The following is a 22,162-nucleotide window of genomic DNA, read 5'->3' on the forward strand; positions in this document are numbered from 1 at the left end:
ATAGAACTAGAAGTGCCATGGCAAGAGCAAGTTAGTTTTTCCTAAACAACTTATTGCCCGTTTGGATACACGTTGCGTTTTGCAAAGCTGCGTTTTCACGTTTCCTTTCTTTTTTTTCTTTTTTCTTTTTTTCTTTTTTCTTCTGCTGCTACTGCACGCGTCAGGGGGGACAATGGTACTGTTCATGAACAGTAACCGTGATTTATTGACTTTTTCGTTCTTTTTGTCACATTTGTGGGTCTTGTGTACTGTTCACGGGACCCAAAACTTCACTTTTCAGCCAATTTTTTTTATTAAAAATAGGTCCCACAACACTATTTACATATTTAAAAATTATTTTGCTACAGTGTTTTCAGTTTTCAGCAATAAGTTCTATCCAATCACTCTTTTAGTGTTATCCTAAGGGACCAAGTTTAAAAGCATTGTTAAAATCCGCATTATAGAACTTACACTATTGAGGGTAAAAGGCTTGGGAGTTGGGTTGCATATCTCAAATGTGTTTCTGAAGTATCAACTAGATATTGTTATCTTGAACCTTTTGTTTTTGTTTTTTGAAGCAGATATTGCTATCTTCAAATTAAGCAGCAAACTAGTAGTTCAACTTGTTACCAGTGAGATTGCTTATTAGGTTGATGTTATTTAGCTTTCTTATTTCTTCAGTTATATTGATTACCTACATATGCACCTTATCCTCTATTTTTCTTTTTCAAGAGAAAAATATGCCATTACACTAGAGCTCGTTGGCAATGTTATTTACTCTCTCTCTCTCTAGATTACTCCAAGTGGTTATTTTTAAGTGCTTGTGATGCATAATCAATGTGTTAATAAGCATTGATATTCACGCATTGGGCATTTAAGCTTGAACTACCTTGGGAGTTATAATATTCTTTTTAGCCTGACTTTGGGGCTTACGCCTATAAAGCATTCACAATTCATCCATTCCTCTCATTCTCCTTAATTATTTAGTAAAAAAATGATGCAAATATGAATATATAGATATTATTGTTTTTTTCCCACTCCTCATTTGGTGGAAGAAATATACGATAATGTTGTTAGTGTTTTATCAAGCTTTGTATCATTTCCACCAAGTCACGATTTAGAATTCATCAATTCTTTCACCATTTTGAAAGACTAAAAAGATGTGTTCTGTAGTGCATAGCACCACATTTTTGAAGAAATCACTTTAGCATCTTAAAAGTTAAAATCCATATCTTCAAATTCTTTTTGAGGAAAATGATTTTGAAATTCTTTTTAATGTGTAATTCTTGGGGGTCATGCATACCTGTTTACATGATGGTGTAGAGTGAGTTTGCTGTATTGTTCACTATTCCAAGCCAACGTAATATCTACTATCAGTTCCTACCAATGTCGGAAATGAGTATCTCTCCAGTTCTGATGGCCATTTTTGTGACGTTGACAACTGCATCATTAGGACGTCTCTGAAACTTCATACATTTGGTAGGAGGTTTTATACTTGTCGCTATTGGTCATAAGTAAGTACCATATCCAAGTATTGGCAAAATATTTGTGTTGTGCATTAAAGAACCAATTTGTTGTATTCTTGTTTATGTGTTGTATTTTATTATGCATGATGATGACTGTGCATCCAGTTCTTCAAGTGGTTAGACACCAGCATTTGTTGTACCATGGCGCAGCAACAACACCTATAGTTATAGCCAAATTCAAGCGATTGGAGCATGTGGTGGAAGTTGTCAATGAAGAGTTGAAGCAAGCACACGCCCTGACAGACGCAGCATTGGAAAGGGAGCGAGTTGCAAAACAAAAGGCTGAAAGAGCCAAGGCTGCATGCATGATTTCTGAAGAGAAAGCAAAGAAGTTTAAGATAGCTCTAGTAGTCTCTTGGATCATGTTTGTAGTATTTCTTATCTTGTCTACTAGGCTTGGGGAAGTTGAAATCAGGCAGAGGGCTCTGCCATAATGGGATGTGTATGGTCCCCACAAAAAACTTACCATAATGTTAAAGGTATTTTCAACCACACTAATTTCTATTGTGACAAAAATAATAGTCACCATAATCAATTAAGGGGATTATAACTTCCGTAACAACTTAAGTCCTACGATGGACGCATTCTACATATCGATGCTGTGATATTGTTCCAAACCAGTTTCATCTCAACTTCATCCAAGGAAGAGATCACATGTGTCATTTCATTGTAATGATCTCCCTTGCTACTTCCATATGTGCTCTGTGTAGAATGCCCATGCTCAAGGTCAATGTTTTCATGTGCTTTGATAAAATTGTGAAGAATCATTGTAGCAACAATGATGCGTTCTTGAGTGTGTATATAAAAGGTTGGCATAAAATTGTAAAGAACCATTGTAGCAACAATTGATGAATGAAGATAATTAAATTTCTTCTCTGGATGATGTGGGTCTCCACCTTGCAGAAAATCGGGGAGGTGGTACCTCTCCCCCTTATATGATGCAAGGAAACCTCTCTTCATAGGGTACCCTGTATCAACAAGATAATACTTTCTTGCAAACGAGAATGTTTATTATATTAGTATTTTCACTACATAATACATACTTTAATACAGTAATTAAACTGCATATTTACAAACTAGCTAGAGGTTTTGGGAAGCTGTCACTCTCATTATTGATGCAACTTAAAAAGATTCTTGTGTCATGCGCTGACCCTTCCCATCCAACACATGCGAATGTGAATTTCATGTCAAAATCACATGCGCACATGCAATTCGTTGTTGTGGTTCCTTTCCTTCCTTTGTATGGGTGTTGCTCATCAACTAGTAAGACAAGGGGACGTGAACTCCATCAATCGCACCAATACAATCTTAACCATTGCCACAAAAATACCATGTGAAATTCGATATGTGTTATAACCATAAAGATAAATTGAATAAAATCAAGTCAAGATACCAAATTCAAAAAGTACCTTGAAATATGGTCAATATCTTTTTGAATTGCAAATATGCTGTGGCACGTTAGGAAATGTAGGATTAGCAGGCTTGATAATGTCTGTTGCCATAGCATTGGCTAACAATGTAACTATCGTGTCCACGTGTCGATACACTATCTCACTCAAATGCTGAAATCTATCCTGCAACATTCTATTACACATGCCACTACCAAGTACCACCAATGTGATTGCCACAGACTCTTCCAGGCAAACTCTTTTGGTACTGTCAGATCCATACTGAGTGCACAATGTGTTACACAATTCTCAAAACACATGCCTTGATAGTCTAAAGACATTACGACATTTCCGCTCATTTCCATTTAAAATATACTGTACCCATTCATAGCCTGTTTGTAGATTTGTATGCATTGGTACTTTGTTCATATAACTCTCTATGTAAGCTACGACACTTGCACACCCAGCTAAATATGCTACGAGTACAATGTCGTCGCTCAACTCGAAACTCATGTCCCTGCATATGTTACTGACTTTAATTACATGTACAAAAGCTAGAGTGATACTATAATATGTAGGCTAAAAATGAGTTGTTAAACTTTATTGAACTTTTATTAGTACTAAGCTAAAAGAGGTGGTACCAATAGCTGTCAAACACCCAAAACAGATACCCCACTTCTAATTGTATATTCAAATCTAGAGGGGAAGGTATGGAAACTCATTGGTGCTGGGAATCAGATGAGTCGTTTAGCAAATCCATCACTTTGTTAGTTTCTTTGAAATTTTGTTGGCTAGGAACTAGTGCATTAAACTTTTACCTGCACAAATGAAGCCTGAGTCAGTTCAGCATAATGCAGCAATTTTGGCTGCGCATCAAAAGAAACAAAGCGAAGCAGCAATGTGTTATTCATTGGCGAATCCTTATTACAATCTGAATTGATCCTATATACTACTTACTAACTAACAAAGTCCAACACGTAAATGCACCAACAATTAATGAAACTATTGTAATTAAATATTTACAAGCCTCCCCTGTCTCTCTACCTCTCTGCATGTACAAGCCCTTCACTGCCCTGCCCACACAACACACAGTTGCACCCTTCCCTGCACCCCCATGCACCCTACCCTGCTCTACCAAGCACCCTACCCTACACCACCAAGCACCCTTCACTATACTATCTAGCCACAACTCAGTACAAAGTTGGAAAATTATGAGATGATCCTCTCTAAATCTGGGCTTATTAGCAGGTTAACCTGGGCTACACTACTTTGCTTGATAGAGAGGATTATCAGTCAAAGTTTTTGCAAGGGCTTATTAGCAGGTTAACCTGGGCTAAATCACATACATCAATGGAGCATTAGAAACTGATGGTTTAGGAGGAGAAACAACATAACAGTAAAGCTAGACAAAACACATTTAGAGGAATCTATGATAAACATTTCAATTCTATGAAATAGAACACCATAGAAGTATGACTAGTGGTACATTCATAGGAAATTTTATTATTAAATCAATAAGAAAGCTATGAATAACTAGTTACTTATCAAAAAAGAAAGCCATGCATAATTAGTTCCCTGGGGATCTTTGATAAGATATTTTGGGTTATATGATATAGGATACCACAGAAGCATCATCAGAGTTACTTTTACAAAACATTAAGATAAATCAGAACTACAGCAGAGGATCCTCTAGTTCTAGAAAGGGAGTAACAAGTTACTTTGCAAAACTAACATAATCATTAGCTCTGCAAGTTCAGATATATATCTCACTGTCTCATGTTCATTCACATAGAAATTCTCAAAAATTCTGCCAAACGAACTATCAAATTTTCATGAATCCTCAGATATTAATAATTCCTTTCCCAAATTCCTAAGTAACGATCACATCCTAACAATCAAAAAATCATTTTGTGCTAAAGACAAGCAAACTAGGTGAAAGGTTATAGATTCATGGAATCTAGATATGACTGAAAATCCACTTTTCATGCCAACCTCAAAAAGGCTATTAACATGTTGGCCCCTAAAAGAAAAAAAGTTATGAACATAAAATTGGCAGCAAATACATTGACTAACTATGCAACACACCACCAATGGGAAGATCCAAGTGTCCAATGCTTTGCCAAAGGCTGTAGTCAGTGGCATTCCAAGCTTCAGCGAATTACCAACCTAAAAATACCAGCCCCTGTCTGGAAACATGTTAGAAGCATTCTACATATGATATGCATTTATGAAAAGAACAAACTTAATTACAAAAGATTGAGCTGAAAGCTTTAAATGAAAAATTCATGAAAAGTTTGATGTAGATCTAATAATATGTTTATAAAGAAAAATCATTTAAATAATTTGTTCAGCTATGGAAAGGAAGGCAATACAGAAGCAAAGACCCTTTCTCAAGCATATTTTAATTGAACAAAATGAATACCTGTATTAGACTGGGTAAAAATAAGCAAGGGGATGGGGATAATTGCTCAAGGGTATGTTCAATTTAGGGGAGCACTAAGGTTGGAGTCACAGGTCTTTTCTAAAATAATAAATGAATGACCTTGTATTATGCAGGCTAAATCCAAGTAAGATATATCTTATTTCCTTTTAAAAATGCTCTACTAAAATCATTCATACTTTGAGATTTTGTGAAGTTAAGTGCTAATATATTATTGGGTTTAATATTGTGCCTACCTCTACAATGCGGAACGTCTCTATCTACAAGATTATGATTCCCCTTTCCTATTATCTTAAGAACTATTTCTTCTTATAGCCCTAAACCCAAGCCCCAGCTTCTCTGTGCATGTGAGCACCTATGCACAGAATAGCCCAAAAAATAATACCAAACAAAAATATATTGAAATAGCCACCAAATATAAATAATAAGTGACTTTGTTCATGTAACACTTACAAAAATATATTATGAATAGTGATTTTATATGCCAAGAAAAAGTGTAGTCTGAAGACCCAATGACCAAAGAGGCTACAAATACATTCTAGCATCTCTATCCAGCTTGACCGCCAAGATGCAAAAAGTAACCAATTACAAATGAAAAACTGGCTTCTTGGTCATACGTTATCATGCTTCACAAGACTCCCAATCATAGATTTCTTACTTTCAAAGTAAAATGGGTCCATGGATAGTAACACACATTAACTACTTCAATGCCTATATTCTACAGATTCATAATCAATGTAAAAAGGTAAAATAAGAACATAGCAGGAGAGATTTGTGTAAACCATGAATCTACTAAGCTCTACAATTTTTCCCCACCTTGGCATTTGGTCAATCAAAATTTAAGAATCAAACTCTGTACATGTAGGAAATTCATGCATCATTTAATGAATAAAAGGATTCCCAAACAAGATACTTGGGTATCTCTGTTATTGAAGCCTTTCAGCCAAACTTATTGATCAGACTCGGTTTATACCTTAAAAATCTTTGATTCAGTTTATACTAGAGAGAAACAATGAACTTCCACATACAAATAATATAACTTAAAACTTAACATAGATTATGCCAGATAATGACATGTCACTCATTGCATGCCAAAATTTTGCATCTTTTTACCTCCACTTTAAACCCAAACTGGGCACACTGTAGCTTTCATTTTACATCTTACTACAACTACTAAGAACAAAAATCCATAATTGGGACACATATCTCTGGAAAACTCCATCTGGGTCATCAAAATAAACCCAATCAACATCTTTGTCAACTTAAATAGTACTCTCTGAAACTCTAAATCCACCCCAATGATATCCCACATGCAAAAAGGTAAAAAATTTCACAACATTAATAACATAAAAGGATCATCTTTTTCCAAAAAGCAAATCCAATACAGAATAGAAATAAGAATTTAGGAATGTGAAAGATGTCTTCCCTCATATTTAACCCTGTCATCCATGCATATGCAAAGGTTACAAACTAATATGTGCTTATGTGAATTAAAAACCAAAGAGCAAAACAAAAGAGGATGAATGCCCATTTTTAATTACTACTACAATAGAAAGAGTACCAAACAGTTACATACACACCCATGGTAAGCATAGTTTCTACCAATTAAAAAAAAAAAAAAAAAGGAGCAACAAGTACATAGAGAAAATCCGATTACTACAACACCAAGCCTAAGCAACCGCTATCGAAACAATCCCCTTTCCTTCACAAATAAAGCTCGGGATGCAGTTGGTACCGTATCTCTAGCCACTTCAACTAGAACTCCTTTTGATGACTATGTCCTACAAACATGTTCCTAGCCTCTTGGTTTCCCATGAAGAAGTAGGAGCTGAATATATGAAGGCGATCACCCGGTTGCACCCTAGGAAGACTTAACACCATGTCCATAACTGCTTTAACCTCAGCAGCTGCTGTGAAAGCAAATGGTGTACACGTACTTACACTTCTACTTTCAAACAATAACATCTAAGATATTCTTCAAAGAGTTGGACATCTCGTGCACAATTGAATGATTTTTTCTTGGTTTCTTGTGAATTCCCTTGAAAATGTGGACACCGCTTGCCAAGCCTTTTCCTTTATTCACTGTCAGTCCTGCCCTTGACAATGATGGGCCTTCAACCTCCATTGGGTCAACATTCGTAGAGGGCTGACATTGGGGGTCAACAAATTCTTTGCTATCAGTGGAGTTCCCAGACCCTTCAGTGCATTCCCAGACCCTTCAGTGCATTCCTTTGATATTCACCATCACCACTTGGGGTCCATGCATTTTTCCCTGTTGTAACCGTGCCTTCAAACATGATTTCCATGGAACCAACATTCGGCAAGCTTTTGTGGAATGGTTGATGCCTTGGGATATGCCTACATGTGTACATCCAATAGCTACGACACAATATAGTTGTAGACAGTTGAGTTTTTCACAATTATGTAAAGGCAACTAATCTTAAGCTTTTGGGTCCACCATTCATTAGTGGCGTCAATCCTCCCAATGTTAGGATCATAACCCAACCCAGTCTCACACTCAAAAAGCTGCTTTCAAGTCTTCCACTGTTTTCTCATATGATCTCATTTGTTTTTAAATTGCAGGTGAGTCACCACTTTGCCCATTTCACCCAACTGCTTAATCGGTGCATCAACCCCTTCCTTTCTAAAAAATCCTCCATTCCTCTTGCCTTCTAGGACTTGAGCAGCACACAAATCACAAATAGCTTGTAGTTCCAGTGGATCTTTCCACCCAATTCTCACATCATTACCAGTGTCCTTTGATTTCCCCTTAACCATTTTTGTTACAATGGAATTCTATACTCATTAAGGCATTTCGACAAATAGTTCATATGCATATCATAATCGGTTTCACATGCCCAAATGAAAAATGCAAATTAAACTCACATAGTCCAAATACAAACATAAGCAAGAAGAGAAACACACAAAATTGCATAAGGAGAGAGAAACCCATATATTAATTTCACAAAAAACACAAAAACCACACACAAAAGTTGAACACAATTGATCCTTAAATGCATATCACAACTCAGATAAATGCAGAACACCAACACATCAGAGAGCATGAGAAGTTAAATATAAATTATAGATAAATGCAGTGTCTCTCACCCACAGTGGCGGCAACAACGTCCCAAGCGGAGAGAATGTGGGCTCAAGCAGTGAGAAAGTGGGCTCAAGCGAAGGAAAAACAGAGGGGATCAGGTTCGTTTGTTCCACGTAATGGGTTTGCAATTACCGTGTTTCCTCTATTTTGATGGTTTATTAGTTGGTGGGTAGGTGCAATTCATTGAAGAGGAACAGGATGGAGCATTGAAGCTCATTGAAGACATCTCTGCCACGGCAGTTGAGAGAAAGAAGAAACCTGAATACGAAAATTAACTGTTGGCGTTGTGCACCGTTTTGTGTTTCAGTCCTCTACTTTGTGGTCAGATGAGTGATGAGTGAAATATCCTAGGTTTTAAGTTAAAACAAAACGCACCATTTATGAATAGTACACAGTGAAATATCCCAGGTTGTAGCAAGGTGTTTCCTTAGTGGATGTGGTCCATGAATAGTACACGCATGTAGTGCATTAATGAAACGGTGCATTCAGGTTATAATTTATGCGTTTCAGCTGAAGTCGCGTGTTTATTTCGTGGGCATTGTAGCCGTGGGTCCCACTGTGTGTAAAACATAATCGTACAAATGCAGACATTAAATGCAATCCAAACATACACTTAGAAAATTTATTCTTGAACATTAAACAAAAAAATAGGAAACCCAATAATAAAACCAAATCCAAATAGAAATTTAAGATCAATTCTAACAAACCAGCATTGCCTATAATTCCTTCATGAAAATGGATCATGTGAAATATAATGTAAAGATGAAATGATTTGCCTATTTTTTATTTCCTTTGTTGAATTTTTTTTTGATAATTCCAATTTGTTGCTAGTCTCGTAGCTCAAACCATTTCCTGTCCTAGACCCCCATGTACTTTGTGTATTGGAAAGTGTCATTAAACTATAAGGCTCTTGGCTCTTTTGCTGAATTATACATTATCTATCACTAGTCGCAAACCCGAGCGATATGCGGAAAAATTTGACATCATATTCTTTTATGTTAAGTAAAAAATGAAAATAGTGGTTAAGACTTATAAATAATAGTCCCAAACCCATCTCACAATAATGTGATTACACTATAATATATAATATATATTTTGTAACTAAAGAAGTCTATATCTTGATTTTTTGTGTGTGTGTATATATATATATATTTTTGCAAAGGAAACATGTTGCGTTTTATTTTTAATTATTATATATGACAAAATATTTTGTAATACGTTATAATATAGTGAGATATGCACCAAAGTGCAACACAAGAGAGAGAGAGAGAGAGAGAGAGAGAGAGAGAGAGAGAGAGAGAGAGAGAGAGAGAGAGAGAGAGAGAGAGAGAGAGAGAGTGTATAATTTTTATTAGAACATGAAAATGAATCTTGATGATTTCACATGAAAGCTAACATTATTTTGCATTTTTGGAGATGTTAATGAGCAATTTATCCAAACTTTGTTTTCATTTTTTCGCATAAGAACTATTAAACAAAGTTATAACAATTTATATTTCGATAATCACTAAACTCATATATGAGAATCAACTATGACAAAAAAATTTGTCCCCAAAACATATATTGATTTATATTTTTCCTTTACCCACAATTTAAAATTTTTGAAAAGCTAAGGAAGCTAAATGTGTAGTATTTTTTTTTTCTTTTGAGAAGAAGTTAAATGTGTAGTTGATTTTAGTCAATCAATAAAAAACATAAAATGGGTAGATAAAAGCAAATGTATTCATGATATAATTGTTTATACATGTCCATGTTTGTTTTTTTATACCACAAAATCACCTCATTATGTTAAGCTACTGAGCAATTTATACATTTAATACTCATGTTCTCTAAAAGATTCATGTAGTAGTTGTACAACTGTATCTTGTTTGAATTCCCCCAGGTCTTTAACTTTAGCCCAACTCACAGCATATAAACCAATGATCATGAAAAAAGAATGTAGCAAGATGAAGCCAAACACAATTTCTAAATTTTAACAAATTAGCCAAGAATATAGTAGGAAAAGATCTTGAATTATAAATTATCATGTGTCAACAAGCAATGCAATAATCTATAATTATACTGCAAGTGTAATGCATTGATGATTGTAGAACTGCACAGGAAATCATCCAAGTAGATGACTATATATATATATGGTCAGGAAAACTTGCTAAAAAGTGTGAACTATGTGAAAGTAAAAAAAAAAAATTAGTAATACAAAAAGTGAAATAATGTAAGAGAATTTGATTAGTAATACCAGCATATAGACAGCCTAACAACCATTTATCATATAAGCTATGTTATTCAAATTGCTTTACTAACATAAAAAAACTATTGTTATTATCTTGACAATACTTATCAATCTTCTTATATTAACTTTCTCCATTCTAATTAATCCAAGAACTTCTAGAACTTGTAAAATGCCTATCATAAAGCATTAAAACAAATAGAATGTCAAGATTCTAGAGAAATCTATATGAGAGAGAGAGAGAGAGAGGTACCTTTGATATGTAGTAGATATAAAAAACAAACATGTATTGATAATTGAAATTTTTCTATCACAAATACTAAGCTTATTGGTTTTAAAAGAGAATATATATATATATATATATATATATATATATATGTAGGGCAAGGGGAAAAGGTATAAATGATACATAAGTGTCGTGGGAGGGGAAAGGTTAGAGAAGAGGAAGAGACCTTGTATATTTTGGTAATTAAAAATTGTATTTGTAACTGCTTAGTTGCATATATGGGTATTTGTGTGTGTGTGTGTGTATATATATAAACTCATCGAATTAAATGAGGTAACATAATAGCAAGTCTGAATAGAGAACTTTTGGACTACCATATTGGTTTATGGAAAATTAGAGACTTTCCATGTTTATTATTTTTTGTCCCAAAATTTTTAATGTGAGAATGAGATCACATCGAGGTATATGCTTCAAGTAAGAGTAATGGATATTAGTATTATCATGGAAAATATAAAGCGTCCTAGAGTTGTTTCCTTAAAAATTATAATTGGTAAGAATTTGTTTTTTTGAGATGATAAATGGTAAGAATTAGAGATTAGATCTTTAAAAAGAAAAACATTAGTATGTATGACTTGCCGTAAAGTTATTTACATCGTAAAATTAATGAGAAAACCATACAAAGCTAAGTTATAATCTCAAATACAAAGAAAAAGAGGAACACCATATGCTCCATACCCATCAATCATAATATGTAGAAGATTTTGTTTCTTCTTCCAAAGTATCCTAAGAAGTTAGAAGTTAGCATAGATTTAGATGAGACTAAAGAAAATTAGCAAGAATTTATATAGTAAACATAAATAGAACAAATAACAATGCCATTCAGAAAATAAAATAGATAAATGGGAGGGAAATGATCATGTACTAAATTAATAAAACACATTCCAATTTTTTAGACTATTTTAATGGTTAAAATGCAATTATGTGTATATATATATAGCACAAAACATAAATTTGTAGCTAAAAAGCAAAGAACTTGAGGGGGAAGAAAAGAAAAAACTGAACTCAAAGGGAGTTTCCAATTCTACTTGTAATTTGGTGACTTATGGGGTGGAAAGAGAGCAATTCATAATTTATATATAAAAAAATTAAATCAGTGGGTTTTGAGAGATAATTAATTACAACATGCTGATAACCCTGTAGTTTGAACTCTTTCCCCCCTAGACCCCCTAGCACTTTGTGCATGGGGAGGTGCCAATTCAGCTACAAGGTTTTTGGCTAAATCAATGGGTTTTAAATACAAAAGGAGGCAAATGAATGTTTTGATGGAGAGAGAAGCCGTTTTCAAATGGCTGCCATGAGTTAATTAATGACTCCCTTACCTTAATCAATTATTAACTTCTTTATTTGACTCTTCTAAAGAAAGCTCCTTCAATTGGGCTAATATTGATGAACAAATACCATAACATTAACATCAATGCATTAAATGATTTTTATTGTGGAGGAGGATAGGAGAAAGGTTAGTTTGCCATAGATTTAAAAAAAAAAAAAAGGGAACCTTTAAAACTATACTCTTTATTTTCTATCTATGGAATCCAGACATAGTAACAGACAATACAAAACAAAACATTACCAAACCAAAAAAGAAAAAAGAAAAAAAAAGAGCTTGATTGTTTCACATGTACTAAATCAATAAAATGCATTCTAATTTTTTAGACACAAACAATTTTAATGGTTAAAATGCAATTATGTATAGAAAAATCGTAAACATCAATATAAAGAAAAAGACTAAAAGTCAAAAAGTGGTACAAAAAAAATCTAGCACAAACCATAAAATAAGGAGAGAGAGAGAGAGAGAGAGAGAGAGAGAGAGAGAGAGAGAGAGAGGATTGATTGTTGAATTTAAGGCAATTGAGATTTAATGGTGAAGTCATTAATAGAAGAAACATTAGCAATTCGTTTGGTGGGAAGATAATGTTTTTTTTTTTTTTTTTGAGAAGAGGAAGATGATGAGTTGAGAGAGAGATATAAATAAGAAGTGGGCTTTATGGTGGAGATAAGGAGATGATAAGTCAAAAAGAGAGAGAGAAAGAGAGAGGATTGATTGTTGAATTTAAGGCAATTGAGATTTAATGGTGAAGTCATTAATAGAAGAAACATTAGCAATTTGTTTGGTGGGAAGATGATGTGTTTTTTTTTTTTTTGAGAAGAGGAAGATGATGACTTGAGAGAGAGAATTATATCGATAAGAAGTGGGCTTTATGGTGGAGATAGGGGTGGGATTTATTTTATATTTTTTAGTATTTTAAAATTGATAGAAATTATTTTTAAATTGTTAGACAAATACAAAAAAATATGATGGAAATAACATGGTTGCTGACATGGCTCAAAATGAGCGTAGCAACATTAAATGTTATGCTTCAGCTTTTAGTATTATATATATATATATATATATAGATATAGATATAAATTAAAACTATTCTCTTTATTTTCTATCTTTGGGATCCAAACATAGTAACAAACAATACAAAACAAAACATTACCAAACCAAAAAAAAAAAAAGAGCTTAATTGTTTCACATGTACTAAATCAATAAAATGCATTCCAATTTTTTAGACACAAAAAATTTTAATGGTTAAAATGCAATTATGTATAGAAAAATTTGAAACATCAATATATAGAAAAAGATTAAAAATTGAAAAGTGGAAAAAAAACTATATAACAACATCGTAAAAAAAATCTAGCACAAACCATAAAATAAGGAGATGATAAGTCAGAGAGAGAGAGAGAGAGAGAGAGAGAGAGAGATGATTGATTGTTGAATTTAAGGCAATTGAGATTTAATGGTGAAGTCATTGATAGGAGAAACATTAGTAATTTGTTTGTTGGGAAGATGATTTTTTTTTTTTTTTAGAAGAGGAAGATGATTAGTTGCGAGACATATATAGATAAGAAGTGGGCTTTATAGTGGAGATAAGGAGATGATAAGTCAAAAAGAGAGAGAGGAAGAGAGAGGATTGATTGTTGAATTTAAGGCAATTGAGATTTAATGGTGAAGTCATTAATAGGAGAAATATTAGCAATTTGTTTGGTGGGAAGATGATGTGTTTTTTAAGAAGTGGGATTTATTGTGGAGATAGGGGGTGGGGGATTTATTATATAATTTTTAGTATTTTAAAATTAATAGAAATTGTTTTTAAATTGTTGGAAAAATACAAAAAAAAATGATGAAAATGACATGGTTGCTGATGTGGCTCAATATGAGCGTAGCAACATTAAATGCTAGGCTAGCTTTTAGAATTATATAGATTAAACCAAATCAATAATAAAGGACATCATGGGCCACAAAATTGCAAATTTTCACATGCCAAGAATTTGGAAAAGAATGGAAAAAATTAGGTTATTTAGGTGAGGCCTAAGAGTTTTCTCCCCGAACTCACCAAAAGATTATCTCCTCAAGAATTAATTTTCTAAGATAGTTTAATGAAATTGATTGATCTAAAGCAAAACAAAACTAGTGAATTAATTCATAGGAAATTCTAAGCATTTAACGTACTTGAAGTTTACGCTGAATCAAAGAATTATACATAAATAAAAGCTCTTAGAAAATTAATTCTTGAACATTAAAAAAGAAAAGAAAAAGGAAACCCAATAATAAAACTAAATCCAAATACAAATTTGAGATCAATTCTATCAAATTTGCGTTGCCCATAATTCCTTCGTGAAAATGAATCATGTGACATATAATGCAAAGATGAAATTATTTAATTATTTTTTATTTCTTTTGTTATTTTTTTTAAATAATTACTATATGCTAGTCCTGCAGGTCAAACTATTTCCCCTCCTAGACTCCCAAGTATATTGTGTATGGGAAAGTGTCATTAAACTATAAGGCTCTTGGCTCTTCCATTGAATTAGATATTATCTATCCTTAAACCAAATCAATAATATAGGACATCATGGGCCACAAAATTACAAATTTTCACATGCCAAGAATTTGGTTGTGAATGGAAAAAATTAGGTTATTTAGGTGAGGCCTAAGAGTTTTCTCCCCGAACTTACCAAAATATTATCTCCTCAAGAATTAATTTTCTAAGATAGTTTAATGAAATTGATTGATTTAAAGCAAAACAAAACTAGTGAATTAATTCACAGGAAATTCTAAGCATTTAATGTACTTGAAGTTTACGCTAAATCAAAGAATTATACATAAATAAAAACTCTCAGAAAATTAATTCTTGAACATTAAAAAAAAAAAAAAGGAAACCCAATAATAAAACTAAATCCAAATACAAATTTGAGATCAATTCTATCAAATTTGTGTTGCCTATAATTCCTTCGTGAAAATGAATCATGTGACATATAATGCAAAGATGAAATTATTTAATTATTTTTTATTATTTTTGTTATTTTTTTTAAAATAATTACTATATGCTAGTCCTACAGGTCAAACCATTTCCCCTCCTAGACTCCCAAGTATTTTGTGTATGGGAAAGTGTCATTAAACTATAAGGCTCTTGGCTCTTTCATTGAATTAGACATTATCTATCCTTAAACCAAATCAATAATACAGGACATCATGGGCCACAAAATTACAAATTTTCACATGCCAAGAGTTTGGTTATGAATGGAAAAATGAGGTTATTTTGGTGCGGCCTAAGAGTTTTCAACCCAAACTTGCCAAAACATTATCTCACCAAAACATTACCCCCACAAGAATTAATTTTCTAAGATATTTTAATGGCATTGATTGATTTAAGGCAAAACAAAGCTAGTTAATTAATTCACAAACAATTCTAAGCATTTAACGTATTTGAAGTTTACACGAAATCAAAAAATTATACATAACTAAACACTCTTAGAAAATTAATTCAGGAATATTTATAAAAATAAAAAAATAAAAAGCCAAAGGAAACCCAATAATAAACCAAATCCTAACAAACCGGCTTAGCCTATTATAAAAATGAATCATGTGACATCCAATGCAAAGATGAAATGATTTAATAATTTTTTATTTCTTATGTGCAATTTTTTTTAGATAATTTCTATATGTTGTTAGTCCCACAGCTCAAGCCATTTCCCTTCCTAGACCCCAAAATACTTTGTGTATGGGAAAGTGTCACTAAACTACTTTTGTTGAATTAGACATTATCTATCATTAAACCAAATCAATAATACAAGACATCATGGGCCACACAATTAGAAATTTCCACATGCCAAGAATTTGGTTAAGAGTGGAAAAATGAGCTTATTTGGGTGAGGCCTAAGAGTTTTCTCCCCGAACTCACCAAAACATTATCTCCTCAAGAATTAATTTTCTAAGATAGTTTAATGAAATTTATTGATTTAAGTCAAAACAAAACTAGTGAATTAATTTAGAGGAAATTCTAAGCATTTAACGTACTCAAAGCTTACGCTAAATCAAAGACTTATATATAACTAAACACTCTAAGAAAATTTATTCTTGAATATTAAAAAAAAAATGATACCCAATAATAAAACCAAATCCAAATAGAAATTTTGGAGCAATTCTAACAAACCGGCATGGCCTATAATTCCTTCATGAAAATGAATCATGTGACATATAATGCAAAGTTGAAATGATTTAATTTTTTTTAATTTCTTTTGTTGATTTTTTTTATAAATAATTACAATATGCTGCTAATCCCACAGCTCGAACCATTTCCCTTCCTAGACTCCCAAGTAGTTTGTGTATGGGATTGTGTCATTGAACTATAAGGTTTTTGGCTCTTTTGTTGAATTAGACATTATCTATCGTTAAACCAAATCAATAATCAAGACAACATGGGCCATAAAATTACAAATTTCCACATGCCAAGACTTTTGTTAAGAATGGAAAATTGGGTTATTTTAGTGGGGCGTAAGAGTTTTCTCCCCAAACCCACCAAAACATTATCTCCCCAGTCTAGAACAATGTTGAAGAGAAAAGGGAAACAAATACTTTGGACTAAATGCCTTCATAACAACTTTTGTTTTGTCCTTTTATTCTTTTTGCTTTTATTTTTTACTTCTCATTCGTTGTTTTTTTTTGTCCACGTTTGAATTGGGTTTTGTCATTTTTACTTTTTTTTTAATCTAATAGGAGCATTAAAAAAATTATACAAACTATACTTTCCATCCCCTCATTATATTTCTAAACCAAATAAAAGAGCTTCTCGTCTCTACACTTTCACACTCCTTAACTAAATACACATGAGGAAAAACTTTTTTTTTTTCTATCCCCCACTTTCCATCTCGTCCCCTAACCAAACAAAGTATTGTGCAAAAGTATTCTAACCCTTTACAGTAATACCTATTTATAAGGTTTCGATTATATATTTTGATGGATATGGAATACTCAAATATATTTTAACATTAAAAACTAAAAATCATTTAAATCCAATTGAAGGAAACCCAATAATAAAACCAAATTCAAATATAAATTTGAGATCATTTCTAACAAAATGGCATTACCTATACTTCCTTCATCAAAATGAACATATGACGTATAATGCAAAGATAAAATTATTTAATTATTTTTATTTATTTTGCTGAATAGGTCATTATCTATCTTCCAACAAAATCAATAATACAAGAAATCATAAGCCACAAACTTACAGATTTCTGCAACCCAAGAGTTTGTTTTAGAGTGGAAGAAGGAGGTGATTTTGGTGTGGTTTAAGAATTTTCTCCAAACTCAAATAATAAACAAATCATCAAAGGGGGGAACAAAAACTTTAGACAAAATGCCCTCCCAACAATTTTTTTTTTTTTTTTTCATTTTGTTTGTCTTTTTCATTTGTTACTTCTCATTTGTTGCTGTTTTTTTCCTCATTTGAATTGTGTTTTTGTGTTCATCTTTTTTTCTTTTTAAAGAAGTGTCCATTCAATCACTAATTTTTAATATAATCATAATATGTTACTTTTTTTTATTCTAATTGGGGCATAAAAATAAATTTATACAAACTACATTTACATTTTCTCATTAATTTTTTTTCTTAACTAAGCAAAAAAGTTTTTTATCTTTACACTTTTCCACCCCCAACCAAACACATTTCCTATCTCTTACCCCCACCAAACAAAGTCTTGGGTAAAAACCGTATAACCCTTTACAATAATACCTATTTATACCGCTCTGATTATATTATTTAATGGATAAGGAAGACTAAATTATTATTTAATGTGAAAAAATAAAAATCCCATATACACTTCCAAAAGAATGAAACCCAATGATAAAACCAAATCCAAATTGACATTTGAGATTATTTCAAACGGAACAACATTACTTATAAATCCTTCTTTAAATTGAATCATGTGACATATATATGGTCAAAAGAAAAGGTTCAGAAACTTTTTTTATAGTTATAATTGAGATAGAAACGAAAAAGAATGGGCGACATTATTCACAAATTACAATTACAATGTTTCCGTACAATTTCCCTATATATAGACCTCAATGTGTTAAAATGTAATTTGCAATTGACAAGTGGCTTCCTCGGTGTCAAAGAAAGAAGCAACTGAAATCAAAGTGTCAACAAATGAAGAATCCAGCACCAAGCAAGCATGTAAGTAGACACCTCATGAACAATTGTCAATCAAAGAAAAATGAAGCAAACTTCTGTAGTATTCTTGAAGCTTGTAGTCATTCTAAACTCCTAACACATCTATATAGATGTGAGTTGTAAATGAGGCTGTAACATCCGAAAATTCTACTCCTAGCTATATTGTTCTAAACTTGCACCCAACAAATGTTCTAAAGAGTTGGTGCGTGGAAAAACAAAATGGGTGGCATTAGACAACTTAGTTTCAAATTGGTTCCAGGAGAAAATGCTACTGAGCTACTTGATGCTCAAGCCCACATATGGAACCACATTTTCAACTTCGTAAATTCTTTGTCCCTTAAATGTGCAGTTGAACTAGGTATACCAGATATCATCCACAACCATGGCCAACCCATGACTCTCTCTGAGCTTATCACTGCACTACCAATCCACCCTACAAAATCTCCCCATGTCTACCGCCTCATGCGCATTTTGATCCACTCTGGCTTCTTTGCTTCAAAAAATAGAAGTGAAAATGACCAAGAAGAAGCATATGTACTGACTAAACCTTCTAGGCTCCTCCTTAAGGACAATCCCTTGAGTATGACACCTTACTTAGTAGCCATGATTGATCCAATGTTCACAACGCCATGGAATTATTTGACCACTTGGTTCCAAAATGAGGATCTGACACCATTTGTTACGGCGCATGGGAAGACAATTTGGGATTATGGGGGGCATGATCTAAAATTTGCTAATTTTTTCGGTGAGGCTATGGCTAGTGATGCACGCTTAGTCACGAACGTGGTAATTAACAAGTGTAAGGGGGTGTTTGACGGACTGGAGTCATTTGTTGACATTGGAGGAGGCACAGGAACAGTGGCCAAGGCCATTGCCGATACATTCCCGGATATAGAGTGCACTGTACTTGATCTCCCATACGTAGTTGCTGGCTTTCAAGGGAGTAAGAACTTGAAATATGTTGGAGGGGACATGTTTGAGGCAATTCCTCCTGCAGATGCTGTTTTTATGAAGGTAAAATATATCTTTGTGCTGTTTTCACCCGTACTTGAATGGTCGTGTATATATAAATTAATTAATTGCATGACTCTTCTCATATTGCCTACATTAGAATAAAAATATTTTGTCTCACTTTTTTTATTTTTCATATTTTATTCATACCTAAAGAGAAAGACAAGAGACACGTTTTTTTTTTAAAGCATCAGGAGAGGCTGTTTTAACTTTTAATGATCAATAAATCTAGGCAAAAATCATTTTTTTTTTTCAAAATAACTAACATACTTTGTTGTGATCTGTACATGCTAAAAGTAGTAGTATTAGCGATAAATTCATTGCATCTTTCTCCTATTACAGCAAACCATATTATACTGGTGGGTTCCAATTATCTCAACTAGTAAGCTCTTTGATAGTTGTATAAGAGATTTAGGGCTTAATCCCTACTTATACCAAAAACTGATTGTCTTAATTTAATAATAAAAAAACTATCATCAGGAACGGACGTTGTAGATTAAAACTCTCTTAAAAAAAATATATTGTACTGAGCTCCACCATACTTTTATTTTAACAATAGATATAACTATTATACTGAGACAAGAATCATGTTCAAAGTAATACATGAGTTGTAAATATTACATGCCTTAATAACTTCCTAAAAAATTTGTTTTTTTCTTTATAAATAAATGTCTTTTGTTTTTTCTTTTTTGGACAAATCCACCGCTAAATTACTATGTGAGGCTATAAGAGTAAATCCCTTATAGGGTAAAACCACATAGAGAGGCGATGATCGACAGCTTCGATCAATAGCTTGTCGTACCTTTATAATACTAAACCTTCTTAGTGAAATGGCTTCCTCGAAATGGGTTGGTCAAAACAACTCTAATATTTAAATTATTTTTCTGATCTAAGATTAATAAGAATGGACTGTAAACTTCTCAAAAGTCTTTTTCATACTATTGTTGGGGTGAGAGACCCCATTATATAATTGAAGATCATGCCTCCTTCTTCGTTCAAAACTTTCCCATGATCTTAGGCTTTTCAGAGGATGAGATGAATGTCATTGCGATCCAATAGCTAGGAGGGAATGGTGTCATTGGTTTTGAACAGTTACCAACCACGGTTTGTAGTAGTTAAAGGCGTCTAACTGGATTCGAGTCCTCCCTTGTGGCTTTGATTGCATTTGGTCAACTTTCAATCCAAAAGTTACAAGTTCTAGCCCTAGTCTTAAGCGGGTGTACTCTAGCCTCTACAATTATATTGTTTTCTTATATTCTTTCATACTTGCAAAATATCAAAATAATCATAAATTAATAATGAACATCTATAAAATGTTTAATCCCAAATGTTTTAAACTTTAAAATTATACACAAAATATGAGTTTATGGATTACATAGTAAATGGCATTTGATTAAAAGAACCTATAATCCAATAGTGAGTGTTTCAAAATATTAATTTAATTGATTAACACTTTTTTTTTTTTTTTGGTTTATCTTAAGAAAAGAAGAAAAAAAAGAACATATAATCCAATAGTGAGTGTTTCAAAATATTAATTTAATAAAAAGTTGTTATGTAGTGTAATACTATAAAGAGATACCCCACTTTTAACTTGATCATATATAAATATAGTTTGGTTCAAGTTACAAGTACATGTATAATTTTTTATCAATAATCAATAACTTTCTATTAGATGTGTTTCATGATAAATCTACCATTGAAATAATTTTTCTCATTATGTGCTATATGTTTTCAAAATATAATTATATACTATCAAATACTGATAATTATCTCATCTATAAAATATTTCAATTTCTTTTTTTATTTATTAAATTTTGAGTGAAACATGAGTTTATGAATAAAAAATAAGTAACATTCAATTGATACAAAATATGGCCTATATGTCTAGAATATAAAGAACATGTTTGTTTAGAAAACACGGCAATAGACATTTGCATATAATACGTTTGTTTAGAAATATCAAAATATTACATTTGTTTCATGTCATTGGGTATGTTTCATTTCATGCATTTCATTTTGCCACATATTTGGGTAAAATAGTTTCTTTCTTCACCGAAAAGGGATTATTTTAATTGCATGGACTAAAGATAATAATAATAAAAGAATATAAAAAATATATCATTATTTCTAAGGGGTTAACCTCTCACAGTTTGTGTTTTTTATTAATTTTTATTGTTCTTGAAAATGAGAATACAGTCGATATTGCATGATTGGAATGAAGAGGAATGCGTGAAACTACTTAAGCGATGCAAGGAGGCAATCACAATCAATGATAAGAAAGGAAAAGTAATTATCATAGACTTCATGGTGGAGAATCAAAAGGAAAATGAGAAGTCAACTGAGACACAACTCTTCTTTGACATGCTGATGATGGTAACGGTGGGCGGAAAAGAGAGAACGGAGAAAGAATGGGCTAAGCTATTTCTGGATGCTGGTTTTAGTGACTATAAGATAACCCCTATACTGGGTTTAAGGGCTCTTATTGAAGTTTATCCTTAATAAGCTCTTGCAAGTTTGATAGATTTTCATGCGTGCTTTGGTTTCCAGTGTGCCTATGTATGTTGTCAGAGATATGCTGATTCTAAATAAAATAATGTATTAATGTTTTATCATGTATTGAAGGTAAGTGTAATGTTATTTACCACTAGTTGATGTCTTGCACAATGTGCGTGTATGCTATCAGTTTGGTTTTAAAATTTAATA

The 22,162-nt window shown here is 32.5% G+C and overlaps 1 protein-coding gene across 1 annotated transcript; it reads left to right on the plus strand.

Moving 5' to 3' along the window:
- The first annotated feature begins 18,667 nt into the window (after nucleotides 1-18,667).
- Nucleotides 18,668-22,005, plus strand: LOC142638203 (putative O-methyltransferase 3). The gene is made up of 2 exons (XM_075812219.1): nucleotides 18,668-19,462; nucleotides 21,656-22,005. Exons 1-2 carry the CDS (start codon nucleotides 18,668-18,670, stop codon nucleotides 21,956-21,958), a joined length of 1,098 nt encoding a protein of 365 aa, XP_075668334.1. The 3' UTR covers nucleotides 21,959-22,005.
- Nucleotides 22,006-22,162: the final 157 nt, after the last annotated feature.

This window comes from Castanea sativa, chromosome 6, assembly GCF_040712315.1.
Source record: "Castanea sativa cultivar Marrone di Chiusa Pesio chromosome 6, ASM4071231v1".
Taxonomy (NCBI): Eukaryota; Viridiplantae; Streptophyta; class Magnoliopsida; order Fagales; family Fagaceae; genus Castanea; species Castanea sativa.

Excerpts from the sequence above, each read along its gene's own strand:
- LOC142638203 (XM_075812219.1), top strand. The coding sequence starts at position 18,668 with ATGGGTGGCATTAGACAACTTAGTTTCAAATTGGTTCCAGGAGAAAAT. Across the intron at positions 19,463-21,655 it reads CAGATGCTGTTTTTATGAAG|TCGATATTGCATGATTGGAA; the intron begins GTAAAATATATC and ends ATGAGAATACAG.